At 37.8% G+C, this 21,448-nt stretch overlaps 1 protein-coding gene across 14 annotated transcripts in view; it reads left to right on the plus strand.

Annotated features, from left to right (window-relative positions):
- Positions 1–21,448, plus strand: part of PPP1R9A (protein phosphatase 1 regulatory subunit 9A) — a 308,766-nt gene that overhangs the window by 2,088 nt on the left and 285,230 nt on the right. For all 14 annotated transcript variants that reach the window (XM_021063370.1, XM_021063379.1, XM_021063374.1 and 11 more), the window contains exon 2: positions 297–1,902. In XM_021063370.1, the coding sequence (XP_020919029.1) occupies positions 508–1,902 (1,395 nt within the window). In that variant the 5' untranslated portion in view covers positions 297–507. The remainder of the gene's footprint in view (positions 1–296; positions 1,903–21,448) is intronic.

Below are 21,448 nucleotides of genomic sequence, written 5' to 3' on the forward strand. Positions count from 1 at the left end.
AGGTCATTCTCAAAACTAACCAAAACTTGGGCTAAAATATTGCTGTCAAGTGTACTTATGTGTCACTGGTATGTGTGTATGTGTGTGATTTTGGTAGGGGCCTCAAGTTATGCTTGAAACAATTTTGTTACTAAAGACCAATGAGTTAGAACTTTTGAATTCTTGGCTTTCAAATTCTCATTTAAATAAGTAATTTCTTCTCTTCGACATGGAGTTAAGCCACTTAAAAGTGTATATTAGTTGACTAAACATAAATTAAGTAAATGAATTCAGAAATTCATTCTTTTCTGTTACAGATGAACCTCTAGTCTTGCTTTGAAAAAGCCATTTTGTGTAACTCTTGACTGAATAATTTCCTAATACACCTGTTGGGAGGATTACTGACACAGTATGCCATTTGAGAGGTACTTTTTCTTGACCAAATACTGGTGATTAGAGAAGAGAGGTTTTCTGTTTTTTTTCCCCCCTGATCATTATGAACATTGGTTTTTCACCCCTGAAGTAAAAATGTTGAAAACCGAATCTTCAGGTGAACGTACCACTCTCAGAAGTGCCTCTCCTCACAGGAATGCATATAGAACTGAGTTCCAGGCACTGAAAAGTACCTTTGACAAACCCAAGTCCGATGGGGAACAAAAAGCAAAAGAAGGTGAGGGTTCCCAGCAGAGCAGGGGACGGAAATATGGCTCCAATGTCAACAGAATTAAAAATCTGTTTATGCAGATGGGTATGGAACCCAGTGAGAATGCCGCAGTCATTGCCAAAACAAGGGGGAAGGGTGGACCTTCATCCCCCCAGAGAAGAATGAAGCCCAAAGAATTTCTGGAAAAAACAGATGGCTCAGTTGTTAAGTTGGAGTCCTCTGTTTCAGAACGAATTAGTAGATTTGATACAATGTACGATGGCCCTTCATATTCTAAGTTCACAGAAACTCGCAAGATGTTTGAGAGAAGTGTGCATGAGTCAGGACAAAACAACCGCTATTCCCCAAAGAAAGAGAAAGCTGGAGGGGGTGAACCTCCGGAGGAGTGGGGTGGTTCCAAGTCCAACAGAGGCAGTACCGATTCCTTGGACAGCCTTAGCTCCCGGACAGAGGCTGTCTCCCCAACTGTGAGTCAACTGAGTGCAGTATTTGAGAACACCGATTCCCCCGGTGCCATCATTTCCGAGAAGACTGAAAACAACGAATACTCGGTGACTGGGCATTATCCCCTGAATTTACCATCTGTTACTGTTACAAATCTTGACACCTTCGGGCACCTTAAGGATTCTAATTCTTGGTCTCCTCCAAGTAAACACAGTGATGATGCAGAGGATGCTGAGAAGAGTAATGTAATTCCAGTACTAGAAGTGGCTTCGAAAAGTACCTCTCTAGCTTCAGTGCCTAGTGAGGAGGCAGAGCAGAACAAGGAAGCCGAGGACTCCACATCTAACCAAGAGTCTTCTGACAGAATTGACAGAGACTTTCCTGAAGAACCTTGTGCTGAAAACAAGGCAGTGCCAGAGTCTGAAATCCCTTCACCACAAAACGAACCTTCAGAAGACGCAGAAGCTAATTTGGTTGGGAGTGAGGCAGCAATGCAACAGAAGAAAGATCTTGCAGGTGGTGATTTTACCTCTGCTGTTGTTTCTAGATTTGCCTGTGGAAAGGAACTACTGGAAGATTCACATCATTTTGGGAGTTCCCATGTTTACATGCACAGTGACTATAATGTATATAGGGTAAGATCCAGGTATAATTCTGACTGGGGAGAGACAGGCACTGAACAAGATGAGCAGGAGGATAGTGATGAAAACAGTTACTATCAACCTGATTTGGAATACTCAGAAATTGTTGGATTGCCAGAAGAAGAAGATATCCCAGCAAATAGGAAAATTAAGTTTAGTAGTGCTCCAATTAAGGTAAGTATGTTTTCTTAGTTTGTTTTTGAAGTTTTTTCTAAGTTTATTTCTGTAGTATTTGGGCCTAACCATATGCAGAATAGCTTTGACAGCTATAAAGAATTCAAGGTTGTTGATATACACATGCTGTCAGGTGATTTTAAAAGTTTGGAGTTTGAGAGATAGCCACATATTTCCTGATGTGCTTTATAGTTGTGTAAACCAGTACTGAGAAATATTAAAGTTGAAGAAATTTGGGGATTGTGAGATATATTCCAATGGACTGGAGTATGAATAATATGAACACTGAAAACCAGAAGTGTTAGTTCAAAATAGAATTACTTCTTTAACTAGTTTTACCTGAAATTATCCACAAGTAATAAAATTATCTGAATTTGAACCTTGTAGGATATGAGGTATAATGTACAATGGGACAGTTTGATAACCTTGAAATAATATTCTTTATTTACTTGCTTAAAAAAATCCGAGCTGTCTCTTAAGTGTAAGTGGATTATAAGGAATATTGGAACTTCTTTTTTGTACTGCTACTTGGTAGTGAATGTTTGATTCGTGGTAATATGTTAGCGGACTTAAATACTTTAATTGGAAAGCTATGAGTCTAAATAGCTTTGACTTCAGAATTTGTTATGTAGCTTTAAAATGAAATTGTGTGAAAGGACATTAAATTGATTTGCCATTCATGAATTTATTTTTACCTCTTAAAAACTGGATAAATGCCAGTTGAATTCAGATGCTCTATTCTAATGACTTCACTTAGTTAACATTTGGAATAGAAGAATAGCACAAAATACATCCTCAGCGGGTGGTGAAACATTATTAGCTGATAATGGCAATGGGGCAGGAGGTGTTTGGTTGAGTATAAGAATCTCCTGGAGTGCTTTTTCAAAGTGTACTTGCCCATCGGCTCTGTCCCAACATGCTGGCATGCCCTCCTCCGGGAGTCTGGAGGGTTGTGGTGGCAGAATGTGTAGTTTGAAACCACTTTCTGGGAGCTTTTAGCTTACACAGTGTGTATATATGATAAATTTGAAATTGGATATGGCATCTTCTTAAATTTTCTCCTCAAAATCTAAAGTCACTGTCTACTGTTCTTTCCATCTTATGACACTTTCATATAAGACATATAGTTTACATAGAGATAAATATGACCTTGCTTTAATTATGAAATACTTTTTTGAAATAAAATAATAATCTATGAAATTATTTACTGGTGTTAGCAGGCAAACTTCCCTCTCATTAGTGTAAAGCACAAGTTCTGGATCAGAATGGGACATGTCAAGTTAAACTATGTTTGAAATAACTACTAGAGATGGGAATCTAGTTTCTAAGTAAGCTAAATTTCTTTGCTGCTCTTTCCTACCTTCGTTATTCTCTCCCCTGCCCCCAGGTTATAGGCACTCTCTTTAGAGGTGCCCTTCCCTCAGGCCTATCCAGCCAGCTCCTAAATTTCACCGTTCATGTCCCCTTTGTAAGTGCTCTTGTTCGAACATCATTTTTTTCACCCTTTAGGAAGAAAGCAATGAGATTAAATTGCTACACATCTAGCAAGGCAGAAATAACTGAAATGAACTCTTCAAGGAGTTTGTTAAAACCAGTGACTGACTCCCTAATGGGGGATAGCAGCTTATGAAAATTTATCAGGTAGAACACTATCCACTCAACCAAATGGGGCATCAGCCTTGTATTTGGGTCCTGTGCTGCTCAAAACATAGCTGCACAGTAAGAGGTTTAATGGATTTTAAAGGATTTATCATTGAAATTTGGATGTTCATGTGTGAACAGACTAGGTTTTAGGATATGAGATTTTGAAATTGATGTGATTTTTTTCTTCTGTTGCTTATAACATTTTGCTTCTTAATTTTCACATGATTGTGTATTTCATATAATAAAGAAAGAAATAGATTATATACGTGTAACACATTTCATTAAGAACACAGATCACTCATCAGATTTGCGAAAGATAATGCACTCCGTTTTAGTGGGCGGTTAAAAGTACTAGTTGGAGTGGATTAAGTTTGTAAACAGAAGATTCATTCTTAGCCCTTTGTAATGAATGAGACAATTACTCTTTCTTGTTTCCGTTGTATAACATGTAAGTGGATTCACTTGGAAATTTTGAGCTCTACTTTTCTACTGGTAATGATGATGATGGTAGTGTTTAGATTATTCTCAAGATTTTTTTTTTGCCTCAGAGAGAGGTAATAATTAAATTCAGTGTTTAGTGCAGGTTTATCATATGTCTCTTCTCATGCTGTTAGCTGCAAAGGACACAAAAATCTATAAGGTTACCTCTTGCCTCTGTGAGCTTGTAGAGTCAGTTCTTAAGCACATGAAACAGTGTAAAAACCTGAGCTGAAGTGTCTAATGTCCTATGAATACTTTAACTTGGCTGTACTAAATGCATGGAGTGAACAGGATTTGATAGCTCATTTGGAAGGGAATACACTCAGCCATCCCCTAAGTGTGTTTCCTTATTCCTTTTATAAAGATTTATTTATGGAATGAGAAGTTACAATTTCCAACCTAAATCTTTTCCTTTGCAACTTAAATACATTCCCTATTTCAGCAATAATAGGGAGCATATTCCTTAACAAATATGATCTTTGGAACTTTTACATTCTTTTCCTGGTATCCTCATCTTATTCTTCACTAGGGTAAATATTCTCAACATTTTTGGTCTTAGTTTTAAAGTTTTTTTTATGACTTTTGTGTGTGTGAAGATGTTCTCAGTTTCTATTCCAGTTCTGTCTATTGCAGTCCATAGATATTTTATTTTAAATAGATGCTTCCTTAAGATGACTTAAATCTGGACCTAGAAAAATACCGAAATAATAGCTGACCTTTCTTGTGTAGCATATCCCTTGTATTAATTGTTAGTGACTTTTAGAAATGGTTGGATTGTTTCTTAATAGATAAATTAACGTGTTTCATAGTGTCATGGAAAATTAGAATGGAATAATGGAATATATAAAATCCAACTTTAAGATCTGAAATTTGGGAGTGTTAGGATTCATGCTAATTTGAGATGTGGAATTATGTCTTCATTCCCAGGAATTTCTCAAAACCAAGAAATTGAATTAAATTTGTGTTAGATAAATCAATGGTTGAAAGTGTGACATTTTAAATTATTTTTTCTGTTAATTCTGAACATTTACTGTGCCCTTACTATGTGTCAGTAGCAATGCAAATGAAATAAATACGTAAAATAACTGGAGCCGACTGAGTCATCAGTTGGTGGTAGGTGGGATGTGTGCAGCCCATTCAGGTCACTTCTTAGGTCATTCTGCTCAACTCTGTTCTTGGGTGGTCTAATATCATCATTACAAGCTTGTTAAGGAAGCATGTTTCAGGTAGCCTAATGTCCTTTGGATTGGTGTTCTTGAAACCATATTTTTCAGCATATCTGAAAAAAGGGTATTTTCCTAATTCCCAGCAAGATGAGATTGCAGGGTTAATGTTGAGCTACATCATGCTGTACTTTTCTGTGTGTTTTCTCAAGTTGTATGGAGCTTTACAGAGCTAGGGTTCAAGGGCAGCAGTGCTTCTCTGAGCCTTAAATGATAGCTGTTGAAATGGATCCCTTAGCATTCTCGCCCTCTTTTGGGGCTCTGAGTTGTTGTCAGGGGGGTTCATGAGGCCTTTTATTCAAGATGGTGTTCCAAGCGTAGTTCTGAAATCCAAATTTCTTTGTGCAGCTTTTTCTTTCTAACAGTCCTGCTCAGTGCTTCTAAATTTAAATTTGCATATGAATCACCTGGGGATATTTAAAAAGCATATTTCTTACTCAGTAGGTGTTTTGTGGGAAATTACCTTCATGCAATGGTTAGCCTCCAAGTATGCTACCCACTATCCCGGAGGTATGGAATAGACAGGCCCGGGAATCAAATTAAAATGCTTGAATCACACGATTTATCAAATCAGTTTAAAACACACAGCCAAAAGCAAGAAGAAAGCTGTGGGGATGGGGTAGTTAACACACTTAAGGTGCAAGCAATTTTGGAAGGAAAGACTACGCTATCCGAGTCCTGTGTACATTGTATTCATATGTCCTGTTCCTCTATCATGTCAGCCTTTCCTTTTGGTGATGTGGTTATTAGGATTGGAATTGATGTTTGAGCGAGAACACCACAGAGGAATGATGCCCTGGGCTAGTGGTACATACTTGCTGTATTGAAGAGTTATGATGAGTACACTCAGATACAGCTGTAGCTTTGCCAGTTTGCCTGCTGATGAGCCATGAGAGTTATTTGCATTTCTTGGGTAGAGCACCCAATGGTCCAGAATAGGATGTTACTGGGTGTTCTCATTGGAAACAGACTCGGAGGTGGCATAGCTGTCGATCCGGAGATGGCATGATAATGTGTTGGTCTTTTCATCCCTTTGTAGCCATAAGTAAACATCTTGTTTGTTCCATTATATTTTCTTTCTTTCTTTCTTTTTTTTTGTCTTTTTGCCGTTTCCGGAGTCGCTCCCGCGGCATATGGAGGTTCCCAGGCTAGGGGTCCAATCGGAGCTGCAGCCACCGGCCCACGCCAGAGCCACAGCAACGCGGGATCCGAGCCGAGTCTGCAACCTACACCACAGCTCACCGCAACGCTGGATCGTCAACCTGCTGAGCAAGGGCAGGGACCGAACCTGCAACCTCATAGGTTCCCAGTCGGATTCGTTAACCACTGCGCCAGGACGGGAACTCCTATATTTTCTATTTTGGAATATCTTACAGGTTACTATCTTGAGTAACATATCTTGTGAATTTTGTCCTGGTCTTATAAGCTCTCATTATCTGCGCTTGAGTCTCTATTAGCTTATTTACCATCAAGGATGATCACTTCTTAGTTTCCTCCAATCTGTTTGTTTTCTTGACCTTAAGTAGCAGAAGTTAATATTCTTAAACAATAGAGCAAACTCACAAACCATTAGGTCTGGGGTGAGATTTTGCATTTATGATAAGCTCTCAAATTGGTGCTGATGGTGCTGATGGTCAGCTGACTATTATTTGGAACATGATTTTGAAGTATAATGATCTGGCTCATAAAGGGGCTTGCCACAAAATGATGGGAAAGCTCATTTAACAAATTTGCTTAACAGTGGGTCTGCTGTAGCTGGTTGTATGGTATAATATTCTTTGATGATAAAACAGGTGTAAACTTGTAAAGTGAATGAAGCAATTTGTTTTCTGAATACCAAAGTGGATTATGACCCCTAAATTCATAAGGAGTTTGGGTCATTAAAAAGTCATAGCCCAGACTCTGCCTGAATTTTTAATTCAAAAATGGGAAGGAGGAAGTTCTTGATGGACTCAGAAATTCTATTTCTCTCATTATTTTGGAATCCTAAATTTAAAAAGTTTCCGAAGAAGTATAAAAATTATCATCTTATTTAGCTTGATTCTATTTGGATAACATTTAGATTGAACTTCCTTTTAAAATTTGATGTTTTATAAATTATAGTTTATACCAGGTAAATATGTAAAATATTTTAACATACTATTTAAAATCAAATAATGAATATTTATTGTGACCCCTTTTCAAATATTGAGTTAGTGTATTCTAATACCTCTGTTTTTCTGGGGGGGCCGTGGCTGCACCTGCCACATGTGGAAGTTCCCAGGCCAGGGATGGAACCCACTCTGTAGTTGCAATCTGCACCGCAGCTGCAGCAATGTTAGATCCTTAACCCACTATGCCACAAGGGAACTTCCTAATATCTCTTCTCCCCCCACCCCGCAATGCACATTGATCATTTAGTATTTAAAATGGATTCCTTTCTGCAGCAGACTGTTACATATGTTTGCTGACGTTTATTTGTAGTAGAAAGATTTAAAGTTTCTTGCCTTATTGTGTCCAACAATATTTTTTTTTCACCTCTAGATTTCCTCACAAAAGACACTAGTGGTTGGAGTAATGGAATTTAAAGACAAGAGGCTGAGTGTAGGGGAAAACAACTCCCTATTATGTTATCCATGCATTGTTTACTTTATTATCCCAGACATGTGCCCATCAGCAGTCATTTGATTTAAACCTCATTGCCTTAGATTTTTTTTTTAAACATTTTAACATCTTACTTCTTCACCACTCAAAAAGAAAAAAAGATTCCGAATTTCTGTAGAAAAGCACAGTTAGATACAGGGTAAATTTTGTATAAATAAAATAAATATTGTTATGTCAAACTCTGAATATCATTTCTTTTTCTTGTGCTAATTAGTAATTTTTTTCTTGATTTTCTGTGTTCTTCCTTTTTGGATCTGTTTCTTTTTTCTTTTTTTCTGCTTCATTATATTCTATAGTTTTCTTTTTGAATAGAAAGAAAACTTTTCAAGTACTGCTTCATATTTTTTCCTTCTGGTCACTTTAAAAATTTTCCTTAGTTCTAATCTCTTCATCTTGATTTGTGACATAGGAATTTAAAGATGAGAAATACTTAAAGGTAATCTAGTGTAATTTCCCACTCACTTCAGTTAGCCCTTCAATAGCATGTTGCTGACAGATGATCATTCAGCTTCTGCTTGAATAATTCCACTTATGGGGAGTTTATTATTTTCAAGGCAAAAAGAAAGTTAGAAGAAGGGACATATTGTGTGTGCATTTATATGTGTGTGTGTGCATGTATATTTGCTTATTTTCATTTTTAATTTACAGTTTTTTTATTGAGACAAAACTCTAATAAAATTTGCCATCCTAAAGTGTACAATTCAAGTGTCTGACACAGTATCTGGAACTCAATATAAGTGTACAATTTAGTGTTTTTCAGTTTATTCACAGTGTGTCCAACCAACACTACTATCTAATTCTAGAATATTTCCATCACCCTAGAAAGAAACTCTGTGCCTGCTAGCAGTCACCCTCAATTCCCCTTCTTCTCACATCCTCTGGCAAGCTCTGATGTACTTTCTGTCTCTATGGATTTGCCTCTTCTGAGCATTTCATACAGATGGGATCAGGGCATGCTTTTTAAAGGGAATGTAGAAGATGCAATGACTATGGCTTGAGATATGTTCAAATTTAAGATATCACTAGGACAGCAGACTATAAGAAGATCTAGAGAGCAAGGCTAAAAGAATTTTTGAATGGTGACATAGTCTCAAGATGAAGTGGCAAGATCTGGGGGCAACAAATCCTGCCTGCCTATTACTGCAATTTCATGGAGAGAAAGAAGGAAGACAGGAAGCTGAGGAGATTTGTTAATTGAGTAAGAATATTGTATGGGGCAGAGAGGATGGTCAGAATTCCTTGTTTGCTTGGGACACTGCATTTGTTTTTTTCTTCACATAATCTGAAATTGCCATTGATGAAGCTAACTGATCGTTTCAGCATAGGTTCTCTTTAAAGGCACAAATATTGCTAATGCTGATTCTTCATTTTTACGTTGCCTTTTCCAGCATGAAGAGACCCATGTCCTTTTCTAATGAACTGATGCTTATTTTTTCCATCCTACTGCTCTTATGTTCCTGCTTTCATTATTCTTTTATGTTGATTGGAATTGTTTATGGACAGACTTCACTCTTTATTTTAAGAATTTGCCTCCTCCTTCAGTAGTTCAATATAGATTTCATATGCCTTACTTGCTATCACCTATAATATAACCTAAGTAATTTTGGGAAGGCACTTATGTAATTTATTGCACAATGTCAACTAAAGTATAGTATACAAATCACTATTAAATATTATTAACTGGGAATGAAAGTAACACGAAGACTTTCTTGATATTTTGTAAACTTGGACACATCTGTGTCTTGAGGTTTGTTTTCTTATTTGTAATTGAGGCTCTCTTCCTGGTAATTTATCACTTAAGACCTCAGCTTTAACATCTTGTATTCTCTGATTATCTCAAACATTTCTATGTACCATTATAAATATTTGAAGAGAAAAATTTTGAACATCCTTTTTTAATTTTTTTTTTTTTTTTTTTTTTTTTTTTGCCTTTTTTAGGGCCAAACCTGTGGCATATGAAAGTTCCCAGGCAAGGGGTCGGAGCCGCAGCCGCTGGCATACACCACAGCCACAGCAATGCCAGATCTGAGCCGTGTCTCTGACCTACACCACAGCTCACGGTAACACCAAATCCTTAACCCACTGAGTGAGGCCAGGGATTGAACTTGCATCCTCACGGATACTAGTTGGATTCCTTTCTGTTGCGCCATGATGGGAACTCCCTGAACATCTTTTGTTGAAATACAAAAATGAAGAAATCACTTTAAATAGCTTTTGAGAGTGTTATTTATGCTATAGATTATAGTAAAAACTTTAGGTGTTCCCTGTTGGCTCAGCAGGTGGATCCCCCATTGCCACTGCTGTGGCTAGTGTCACTGCTGTGGTACAGGTGTGATCCCTGTTCTGGGAACTTCTGCAAGCTGTTGTTGTGGCCAAAGAAAAAAAAAGCCACTTTAAAATGATGAAAATATTAAATGCAAGGAGTACATTTTGATAGAGTGGCTTTTAGAGCAACTTGACTTTTGAAAGTATGACTTGAACTATATATTAAAACACCTTGCTAAGGAACCTAAGACTAAAGAAAGAAATGTTTTGAAATGTAGTTGCTGACATATTAATTGCTTCACTCACTTTTGTTCTGGAAATAGCTTCATAGCACAGTTCAACATGACTGAGATATTGATAATCTTTTGCACCATTCCTAATTTTTAAGCCTAGCTTGCTTTCTTTCTCACTCATCTTTACAAAAAGGACAATGAAATAGGCAGAGTATGAAGCTATTTGGAAATTTTGTATTTTAGGAGGATCAAAGTGTTACTGCTTATTTACTCTATTTCGGGGGGATTTAAAAAAAGCTTTTGTAGAGTTTAAATTATTCTCCATGTATTGATGTGTGGAGAAAAGTAGTTTTAAATGAAAGGGCACAGACACGTTAGCCTCTTGCTCTCTAAGTCAGATAATGAATGAGTTTTGTTCCGGGAAAGCTAATCTTCCTAATTATTTTCTACACCAGCTGGAATACATTGAGCTAGATTGGGACACAGCTGTTGGCAAGGGTCAGAAAGATAAACTGAGTGGTGACTGTGGAGGTTCTACAGGAGTGCTCAGGTGAGAGGCTTCCAGAGTAGGTGTTTGGTGTTTCTCCTTAGATGCTCTTGGATAGGCATGACCCTGAGAAGCTGCATGGCTCTGAGTCTAGCACAGTCCAGAGGTGGACCTTTTCTCTTTATTCCACTTCAGATCTCTCCTCCAAAAATTGCTTTTTATTTCTTCTCTTCTTTCAAAAAATATATTAGAGCTTTGTGGAGGGTATATTTGTAATGAAAATTTGTCTGATCCTGATAGAAGGATTTTAAATAGTACTCAAAGTCAGAGCTGCCTGTTCAGGCTTTTGAAGAGTTTTCCTTCACTGTAAGGGACCTTCGTGGAGGAGAGAAAAACAGTTTTATTGGTTAGTTTTAAAGATCCACTTGTGAGTCAATGCTGTATTGATGGATTCTTTTACTGAGCACTTGTGTCAGATAAAATGGATGTGCAAAGATGTTTCATAAAGGAAGAAAAAGACATAAATTCACACTTTTCATTATGAATCAACTAATATATATTTAAAAAACTAATTCCTAGAGATAAAAACTATGTATAAAATAAATAAGTAATGAGGATGTATTATTGTGTAGCACAGAGAAATATAGCCATTATTTTGTAATAACTTTAAGTGGAGTACAATTTATAAAAATATCAAATCACTCTGTTGTACACGTGAAACTAAGGTAATATTGTAAACGAAATATACTTCAGTAAAAAATTTAAAAGAAACCACTCCTCAGAAGAAAGGCAAAATTTGTTTGGCTATCATCTTGTGTACCAATATGTAAAGTATAATTATTTTTAAATGTTTATTCTGTAGGTAGAATAATAAAATGCAGTAATTTAAGTTGTGCATCAGTTTTTTTTTTTTTTTTTTTTCTTCTTTTTAGGGTCGTACCTGCGGCATATGGAAGTCCCCAGGCTAGGGGTCAATTAGAGCTGCAGTTTCCAGCCTACACCACAGCCATGGCAATGCCTGATATGAGCTGCACCTTTGCTGGAGCTTGCGGCAACACCTGATCTTTAACCCACAGAGCAAGGCCAGGGATCGAATCCTATTCCTTATGGACTCTATGTCTGATTCTTTTTTTTTTTTTTTTTGTCTTTTGTCTTTTGTTGTTGTTATTGTTGTTGCTATTTCTTGGGCCGCTCCCGCGGCATATGGAGGTTCCCAGGCTAGGGGTTGAATCGGAGCTGTAGCCACCGGCCTATGCCAGAGCCACAGCAACGCGGGATCCGAGCCGCGTCTGCAACCTACACCACAGCTCACGGCAACGCCGGATCGTTAACCCACTGAGCAAGGGCAGGGACCGAACCCGCAACCTCATGGTTCCTAGTCGGATTCGTTAACCACTGCGCCACGAAGGGAACTCCTGTGTCTGATTCTTAACCTTCTGAGCCACAATGGGAATTCCGAGTTGTGGATCAGTTTCAATATATGGTTTAGTAGATGCAAACTATAGCCTTTGGAATGGATAAGCAATGAGATCCTGCTGTATAGTACAGGGAACTATAGTCACTTGTGATGGAACATGACAGAGGAAAATGTGAGACAAAGAATGTATCACTGGGTCACTTTGCTGTACAGCAGAAATTGACAGAACATTGTAAATCAACTCTAAGAAAAAATAAAAATCTTAAAAAAAATACTGAAAAAAATATGAATACCCAAAGCACCCGTTTCCTCCTAGAAATTTTAAGATTGAGCAGTGAATATTAAAACAAACACACAAACAAGTCTTATGAAAAAAATAAAACCTGGACAAGATGGAGGTCCTTTGTAGATTAGTGGGTTAAGGATCTGGCATTGTCACTGCTGTGGCTCTGGTTACAGCTGTGATGGGTTTGATCCCTGGCTAGGGAACTTACGCATGCTACGGGTGCAGCCCCCCCCAAAAAAGTACCGATCGTCAGAAATGAAAATATTACGATATGGTAGGGGAAGCAGAATACAGGAATGATAATAATATAGATCAGTGTCTTCATTGACTTTGGATACATGTGCATAACACTAAATTAACACTGAAAGGGAATTAACCCTGTATATAGTTGTTTGGTCAGTATCTAGAATTATCTATGATTATTTATTTAGGATAGATTCCTAAAATATTTTAAAGCCCTTGATACACATAGCCTGCATTATTATGTAGAAATATTTTATTAGTTTATAATTAACATTGCATTGGAATGTTTTTCTCACAATCTCTGTACTAGCCCTTGGTATTATTTATATGCTTTATAGTTTAAAGCTTGTTGGGTATCTCATAATTTCTACATATTATGTTGATTTATTGGTGAGGTTGAATATTTTCATGTGTCGATAAGCATTTTTGGGGTATGAGTTCAGAAGTGCCTTTTTTTGTCAATGATTTGTAAAGAGTATATCAAAGTGTTATTTTTCTTAGTAAAAAGTTGAAAGAACTCACGTATTCAATAATAGGGGAATGGTTAAATTCATTATTTTATACACACACACATAATGTAATAAGGCTGTTTTAAGTCACGTTTTCTAAACTTTTTTTTTGTCTTTTTAGGAACACACTTGTGGCATATGGAGGTTCCCAGGCTAGGGGTCCATTCGGAGCTGTAGTTGCGAGTCTACACCACAGCCACAGCAATGCAGGATCTGAGCCATGTCTGTGACCTACACCACAGCTCACGGCAACACTGGATCCTTAACCCACTGAGCGAGGCCAGGGATTGAACCCGTGTCCTAATGGGTGCTAGTCGGGTTCCTTAACCGCTGAGACACAATGGGAGCTCCTCTAAACTTTTTAATTTTTAACTTTTTTTTGCTTTTTAGGGCCTCACCTGTGGCATGTGGAGGTCCCCAGCCTAGGGGTCAAATTGGAGCTGTAGCTGCTGGCCTAAGCCACACCCACAGCAACGCCAGACCCAAGCTGCATCTGAGAGCTACACTGCAGCTCAGGGCACTGAGCAAGGCCAGGCATCGAACCTGAATCCTCATGGATACTAGTTGGATTTGTTTCTGCTGTGCCACAATGGGAACTCCCTAAATTTTTAAAGATGAGAAATACTTTAAAAACTGGATAAATATTTAATATGCATTTTATCACAATTTTAGTTTTATAGTGTATATAGTTCTAGTCTTTGCACCTAGAACACAGAGTGGAAGTACATATAGCAAAATATTACCTTTCTTAATTTCTGGATGTGGAGAGTAAAGGTGATGTTTATAAAAATTATTTTTATTTTTCTAGATTTACTAAATTTCCTATGATTATATATTACTTTATATAAAAAAAGAAATGAGGGACACATTTGGAAAAATCAACAATAAGAGCTCCAAAGTTAACAAAAACATTTATAGAATACTATCTAAGATTCTAATATTTTTTAATGTAATTTTCTTTGGAGGCCAACATGTCACAGAAAAAAATTTTGGGGTATAAATTTATGGAAATATTGAAAAGATGATTAAGAAAACAGGTAAACTTTTGACAGTTGAATTTGATAAGTGCATGCTTTTTAATCCTTATTAGAATTGATCCCGTATTTGTGGCTAGGCTTTAAGTATTATGTGGTGGAAGAATTTAATGAATTTTAAATTATGATGAGCATATTTGCATAGGTATTAGATATTTTCTTTGAATTTCTGTTGTGTGTGTGTTATCTTTTCTTTCTATATATATATTTTTTCTTTTACAGCCGCACTTGGGGCACATGGAAATTCTTGGGCTGGGGGTTGAATCAGAGCTGCAGCTGCCCGACTATATATGCTACAGCCACAACAGAACCATTTCTGAGTTGCATCTGTGACCTATGCTGCATCTTGAGGCAACACCAGATCCTTAACCCCGCTGAGTGAGTCCACATTCTCATTGACACTATGTCAGGTTCTTAACTGGCTGAGCCATAGTGGGAACTCCTGTGTGTGATGTCTTAACATGTTACTTAAAATGTGTTTTTAAAATCTGGGTAGAAGAGTTCCCTGATGGCTTAGTGGGTTAAGGATCTAGCATTGTCAGTGCTGTGGCACCAGTTTGATCTTTGGCCTGGGAAGTTCTGCATGCTGTGGATGTGGCCCCAAAGCCTCCAAACAACTACCTAGGTGTGTATTCTGGGTCTGAAGTGAAAAATATTTTAATGCATAGTTTTACTAAAAGTAGTAAATATTTATTTAAAGAAAGCCTAGCAACTCTCCCATGTGAGATCATGTCTTTTGGATCCGTTAAATTACTGAGCCTCAACAGGCTTTGTCTTTCAGAAGCTGAGAGAAGAGATGGAAAGTTTAGTATCTTGCCTAGATATAATCCTATGAAAACACTTGCATGCACTCAATAAAAAATGGGATATTGTGGGGAGTTTGCGTTGTGGCTCAGTGGTAACGAATCTGATCAGTATCTGTGAAGATGCGGGTTTGATCCCTGGCCTTGCTCAGTGGGTTAAAGATCTGGTGTCGCCATGAGCTGCGGTGTAGGTTGCAGACGCGGCTTGCATCTGACGTTACTGTGGCTGTAATGTAGGCTGGCAGCTAAGCTCTGATTTGACCCCTAGCCTGGGAACTTCCATATACCGAGGGTGTGGCCCTAAAAAGATGAAAAAAAAAAAAAAACCCAAAAAAGGATATTGTATTCTAGGCCTCCATAGTATTCTTTTGAGTATGTTTCCTAAAACACCAGCTGATATGTAGTTAACTGTTGTTAATCTTAGCAAAAGTTTTAGCTGAGGAGATTCACTTGGAGTTACCATTGTGGCTCAGTGGGTTAAGAACATGACAGCGTTGGGATGCAGGTTTGATCCCTAGCCTCACTCAGTAGGTTAAGGATCTGGTGTTGCTGCAAGGTGCTCTGTAGGTCGCATATGCAGCTTGGACCCTGCATTGCTGTGGCTGTGGTGTAGGCCCGCAGCTGCAACTCTTATTCTACCCCTAGCCCAGGAACTTCCATATGCCACAGGTGCAGCTGTAAAAAGAAAGAAAGAAAAAAAAAAAGATTGATTTGATGTATGCTTAAAGTATATTGTCACGTAGTATTTTTAGAGTCAAAGGGTCAGTTCCTCTCATACGTTGAATGGTATTGTACCTATAAAAAAGCTTTGAGGGAGTTCCCGTTGTGGCACAGCGGAACGAATCTGACTCGCAACTGTGAGGTTGCGGGTTCCATCCCTCGCCTCACTCAGTGGGTTAAGCATCCGGCATTGCCACGAACTGTGGTGTTGGTTGCAGACGTAGCGCAGATCCCGTGTTGCTGTGACTGTGGCGTAGGCCAGCAGCTACAGCTCTGATTCGACCCCTAGCCTGGGGACCTCCATGTGCAGCAGGTGCAGCCCTAAAAAGATCAAAAGACGGAGTTCCCGTCGTGGCGCAGTGGTTAACGAATCCGACTAGGAACCATGAGGTTGCGGGTTCGGTCCCTGCCCTTGCTCAGTGGGTTAACGATCCGGCGTTGCCGTGAGCTGTGGTGAAGGTTGCAGACGTGGCTCGGATCCCGCGTTGCTGTGGCTCTGGCGTAGGCCGGTGGCTACAGCTCCGATTGGACCCCTAGCCTGGGAACCTCCATATGCCGCGGGAGCGGCCCAAGAAATAGCAACAACAACAAAAGACAAAAAGACAAAAAAAAAAAAAAAAAAAAGCTGAAAAGACAAAAAAAAAAAAAAAAGAAAAGCTTTGATATATAATGCTGGAGTATATAAATGTTGAGAAAAATACTTTTGTTGGGTGACAGAGTTTTCTGAAATCAGAAGTTTAAAGTGTTGCTTTTGACGTAATTAGATCAAGTGATAAATCAAATCTGGTAAAGTCTTTTAAATTGCCTTACTGTGTAATCTGATGCTGTTGTAATTTTTCATTAGGTATATTTAAACCTTACTGTGTTATGGCTAATAAATTCTATTTGTATTTTATTGAATACTGAGTTTATAATAGTACTATTTAGATGATCATACGTAATTGTAAGGATTATTTAAATGAAAGAGGGCAACATTATTAGGTATTCAGCCAAGTTTGAGATGAGACACAATTTTCCATTGGTGACTTATGCTCGTGGAATTTTTATATTGTTGCTTCCTTCTCTGAATAATGAATTCAGTGAGTAATATGTTCAAGGAATTAGAGAGCTCTCAGGAGATTGCTCCATTTGCAGAAGTATCAATTAGAAGTTTTAGTTTGAAGTTACTTGGTTTTGGCACTTATTGTTTTGTGAAATTCTCACCCTTAATCTAGAAATGAATCATTGACTTGAGTGCAGTTGATCCCTTTCTTTGGAGGATGGTGGAAATAAGCTGTAAATATTGATACAAAATATTTTTGAAGGTGTCTTTTTTCCATGTCTTGTATTTAATGTTTATGTAATATATTAGGGTTCTCCAGAGAAACCAAGCCAGTGGGATGTTATGTTTGTGTATATTTATGTGTATGTATGTGTGTGAATATATATAGATAGATAGATAGCTATTTGAGAGAGAGAGTGAGAGAGAAAGAGAAAGAGCAGAGATTTGTTTAAGAATTTGGTTAACATGATTATGGATGCTGGCAAGTCTAAGACCTGCAGGGTGGGCTGGCAGGCTGGAGACCCAGGGAAGAACTGATGTTGCAATTTAAGTCCAAAATCTGTCAAGCTGGAGATCTGCGGAAGGATCCAGATTGGAAACTCAGGGTTTAAGTTCAGAGGCTTTCTGCTGGAGAATTTTTTATTACTCAAGGGAAGTCAGGCTTTTGTTCTGTTCAAGCCTTCAACTGATTTGATGAGGCCCATCCACATTATGGAGGGAAAGATGTTTTACTTAAAGTCAGCCAATTTAATTGTTAATCTCATTCAAAAATATCCATGCTGAAACATCCAAAATAATGTTTGGAAGAGTTGTTCTACCCCTGTTATCCAAAGAAAACCTGCCAAAGGGGTTCTCCCTGTTGGGGCAGTATTTACTAATGGTAATAGTAGAGGTCGAAGAAAAAAAACCACCTGGTTTGGAATCAGACCTGGATTCAGATCCTGTTAAGCAAGATCCTTTTGATCTTAAGAAAGTTTGTTTAAACTTTGAAGGCAGGGACTTTGTTTTATGGTTGTGTCTCTAGCCCTGTCACAATGCCTTGCACATAATAGGCACTTAATCAGTGTTAGTAACCTTTGATGTCCATCACCCGTGCTCTTTATTTCTTTTCTTGCCTTCTTTTTTTTTTTTTTTTGGTCTTTTTTGGGGTGGCACCTGTGGCATATGGAAAGTTCCTAGGCTAGGGGTTGAATTGGAGCCGCAGCTGCCGGCCTATGCCACAGCCATAGCCGCGCCAGATCTGAGCTGTGTCTGTGACTTACACAATAGCTCATGGCAATGCCAGATCCTTAACCTACTGAGTAAGGCTAGGGAGCAAACCCGAGTCCTCATGGATACTAGTCGGATTTGTAACCCATTGAGCCACAATGGGAACTCCTTCCCCTTTTCTATTTGCTCATCCCACATCTGAAGGTAAAAATTGGGATGATAGAATAATCTTTGTACATGTATAATGATTGTATAATTTATTTATAGGTAGTCCTTCAAGTTAGCAGTTATGCGTGAAAGCTGAGTGATTCTATTACAGATTGTGGTCTTTTCTGTCCTCTCTTCTGACTTGCTGAAGCTGTTGTGTTCTCATTCACTTGGAAAATCTTAATCTATTGCCCTGTAAGATAATGATAGTTTATAAATAACCAGAAACAATCATTAATGTATGGTTGCATGAGATATGGCTATGCAGATTGAAGGGGGAAAATATTCATTTTGCCTTAACTGTATTTCTGCTTTGAGTGATTGCCCAAGCTTGTAATTAGTTGCAAGATAATATAAAAATTGATGCTCCATCTGAAAGTTGTAAAGCTACTTATTTAGAAATTGCAGTAATTTGCCACAACTTTGGTAACTTGAGTATGTGAACATATCTGTATTCTTACATGAAAATTATTGAAAATTTAATTAAAGAAGACATTTGAATTATTTCTTACAATTTAGTCTCTCCCTTACTTTTTTTTGTCTTTTTTTTTTTTTTTTTCTGGGCCACACCTGAGGCATATGGAGGTTCCCAGGCTAGGGGTTGAATCAGAGCTACAGCTGCTGGCCTATGCCACAGCAACACCAGATCCAAGCCACATCTGTGACATACACCACAGCTCACACCAATGCCATATCCTTAACCCACTGAGTGAGGCCAGGGATCGAACCCATGTCCTCATGCGTACTGGTCAGGTTCATTAACTGCTGAGCCATGATGGGAACTCCTAGTCTTTCTTTTACCTTTTATTTCCTGACTTGTTTATTAAAATGTGGTTTCTTTTGTTCTTATTAGTGATTAGAGAAGAGGAGTAACCTTTTTGATTACTTCTATCCCCGCTTTCTTGATGTTAATTTTAGAAATGTCCTTAGTTTTAGTTCCAGATCTAATTCATAATTTTATTACTATTTTTTATTCACTTGTCTCATTTCCTGATCACGCTTTTGCTGAGTATGACTTTTGTTTATCCAGAAAACAGTTTTCCATTTTTTTTCTCAGTGCTTTTAAGTAATTAGTAATAAACTATATGGATACAAATAATGCAAGGGTCTATAAAACATTATTTTTTGCCTCTGTGTTTTCCCCATGAATTATATTATGTAGAAGACATGTGACAATTGTTATTAGGGTGAAATATGAAATGGCCTTCCTCGTTCATGTAAATTTGTTTATGTACAAAATGTATATCATTTTCTCCAGGCAGAAATGGCTTTTAATGGCACGCTAAAAAAGAGAATTACTAAGCTGTTTTCTGCATTTGTCTTTTTAAATAAAGATGCAATTACTGTTTTGAGGGGGCATGTGGATTTCTGGAGACATAAAGTGTTCTATAAAAATTACCTTTTAATGCTAGTGATAGTGTTATGAATATGTGATAATTTGAGAGCTCATCATGTTATGTGAATTAATTGAGCCAATATGTCAAATGTGATGCTTCTATTGGTGATGATTTTTTTGATTATAACATTCAATAATTATTGTATGGCATTAGTCAAGGTTAATAAATCATTTATTATTTATCTATTATAAATAACTAGTTATGCTGCAGCTGTTTAGAGAAGCATTGTATTTGGAATTGATAGGTAATAGTAAAAAAAATCAAAGAATATACTTAATGTGTGTTGAGCTTTGGGTTCTGCTGTGTGAATATTAAGATAAATAAGATAAGCCCTTGCCCCTCATGACATTTATAGTCTTGTGAGGGAGATAGAGAAGAAAACATTTATAGAATGGTTTGATAGGTGCTATTATGTAGGTATGTAAGACAACATGTGTCATTTATTGACCAAAATGAGATTCTTTTCAGAATAAAAAAGGGGTAAGTAATGTGTATTTTTTGTTCTTTTTTTGTTTTGTTTTTGGCTGTGCCTGGCTGTCATCCATAAGTTCCTGGGCCAGGGATCAAACCTGAGCCAGAGCAGTGACCCAAGATACAGCAGTGATAATGCCGAATCCCTAACCTCTAGGCCACCAGGGAACTCCCTTTTTAAAAAAATTTAAATAAGAGCGTAGACCATTGATTAATCTTCTTTGTATTATACAATGTCTTGGGTGATCATGTAGTTTCTTTGAAACTGAGACACTTTTTAATAGTGAAATGAGTGCGGCCAGTATACGCAGTCACCTTTGTCACCTACAGAGGTACTTCTGAGCAAGGGTGTCTGTCTTCTTTGGGAGGAGAGGAATCATAAGGGAGAGCTTTTCAGAGGAAGTGATACTTGACACTTTAAGGATGACTAAAAATTGATTAGGTAGAAAATTGGGACATCCTAAGTCCAGGGAAAAAGCATGTTTGAGATAACTGCAAATCAGAACTGGAGGAACACTAGATGTGTGTGTGTGTGTGTGTGTGTGTGTGTGTGTGTGTGTGTGTTGTAAAAATGTGGGCAGGTAGTATTTGTATACTGAGGCATTGGAAATTAAATGCAAACAATGGGGAGCCATTGAGGAACTGTGAAGGAGAGATGACATCATCATTTTGCTCTAGTCCCACCCTCCCTCATAGGAGTGGTTATGGCAGCTTGGAGGAAATCGATGGATTCTCCATGCTTTCTCTTTCATTACCCGTGTTCTTTCAGTAAACATTTATCTTAGAGGCTTCCAACCAACTTCTTTCTCTTTAACTGACTTGCTGGGCCAGCTGCTGTTTTCTATTTGCTGGATATGATGTACTGACTGATGCTCATCTGAGTGATCCTGGTTTGAATATTACTCTTTAGAATGCCCTCACCATCATCCTGCCATATTGAATTGTAGGCTGTGGGTGGTTATGTACATTTCTAAACCTGGTTTTTTGTCTACTTGTTGTCTTTCTAAATGCATATTTAATTGAATACAATGTGAACCGATAAAATATGTGTGAAAAGAAAGATGTTTTAAAAAATAAAACACAAATGGAATTCTTTGGAAAGATAAATTGGTCACTTGAAAATCTTGCTGTTGGGGAGTTCCCGTTGTGGCTCAGCAGTTCACGAACCCAACTAGTATCCATGAGGACATGGGTTTGATCCCTGGCCTCACTCAAAGGATCAATGCTGGGTTA

The sequence above is a fragment of the Sus scrofa genome, chromosome 9 (assembly GCF_000003025.6).
Source record: "Sus scrofa isolate TJ Tabasco breed Duroc chromosome 9, Sscrofa11.1, whole genome shotgun sequence".
NCBI lineage: Eukaryota > Metazoa > Chordata > Mammalia > Artiodactyla > Suidae > Sus > Sus scrofa.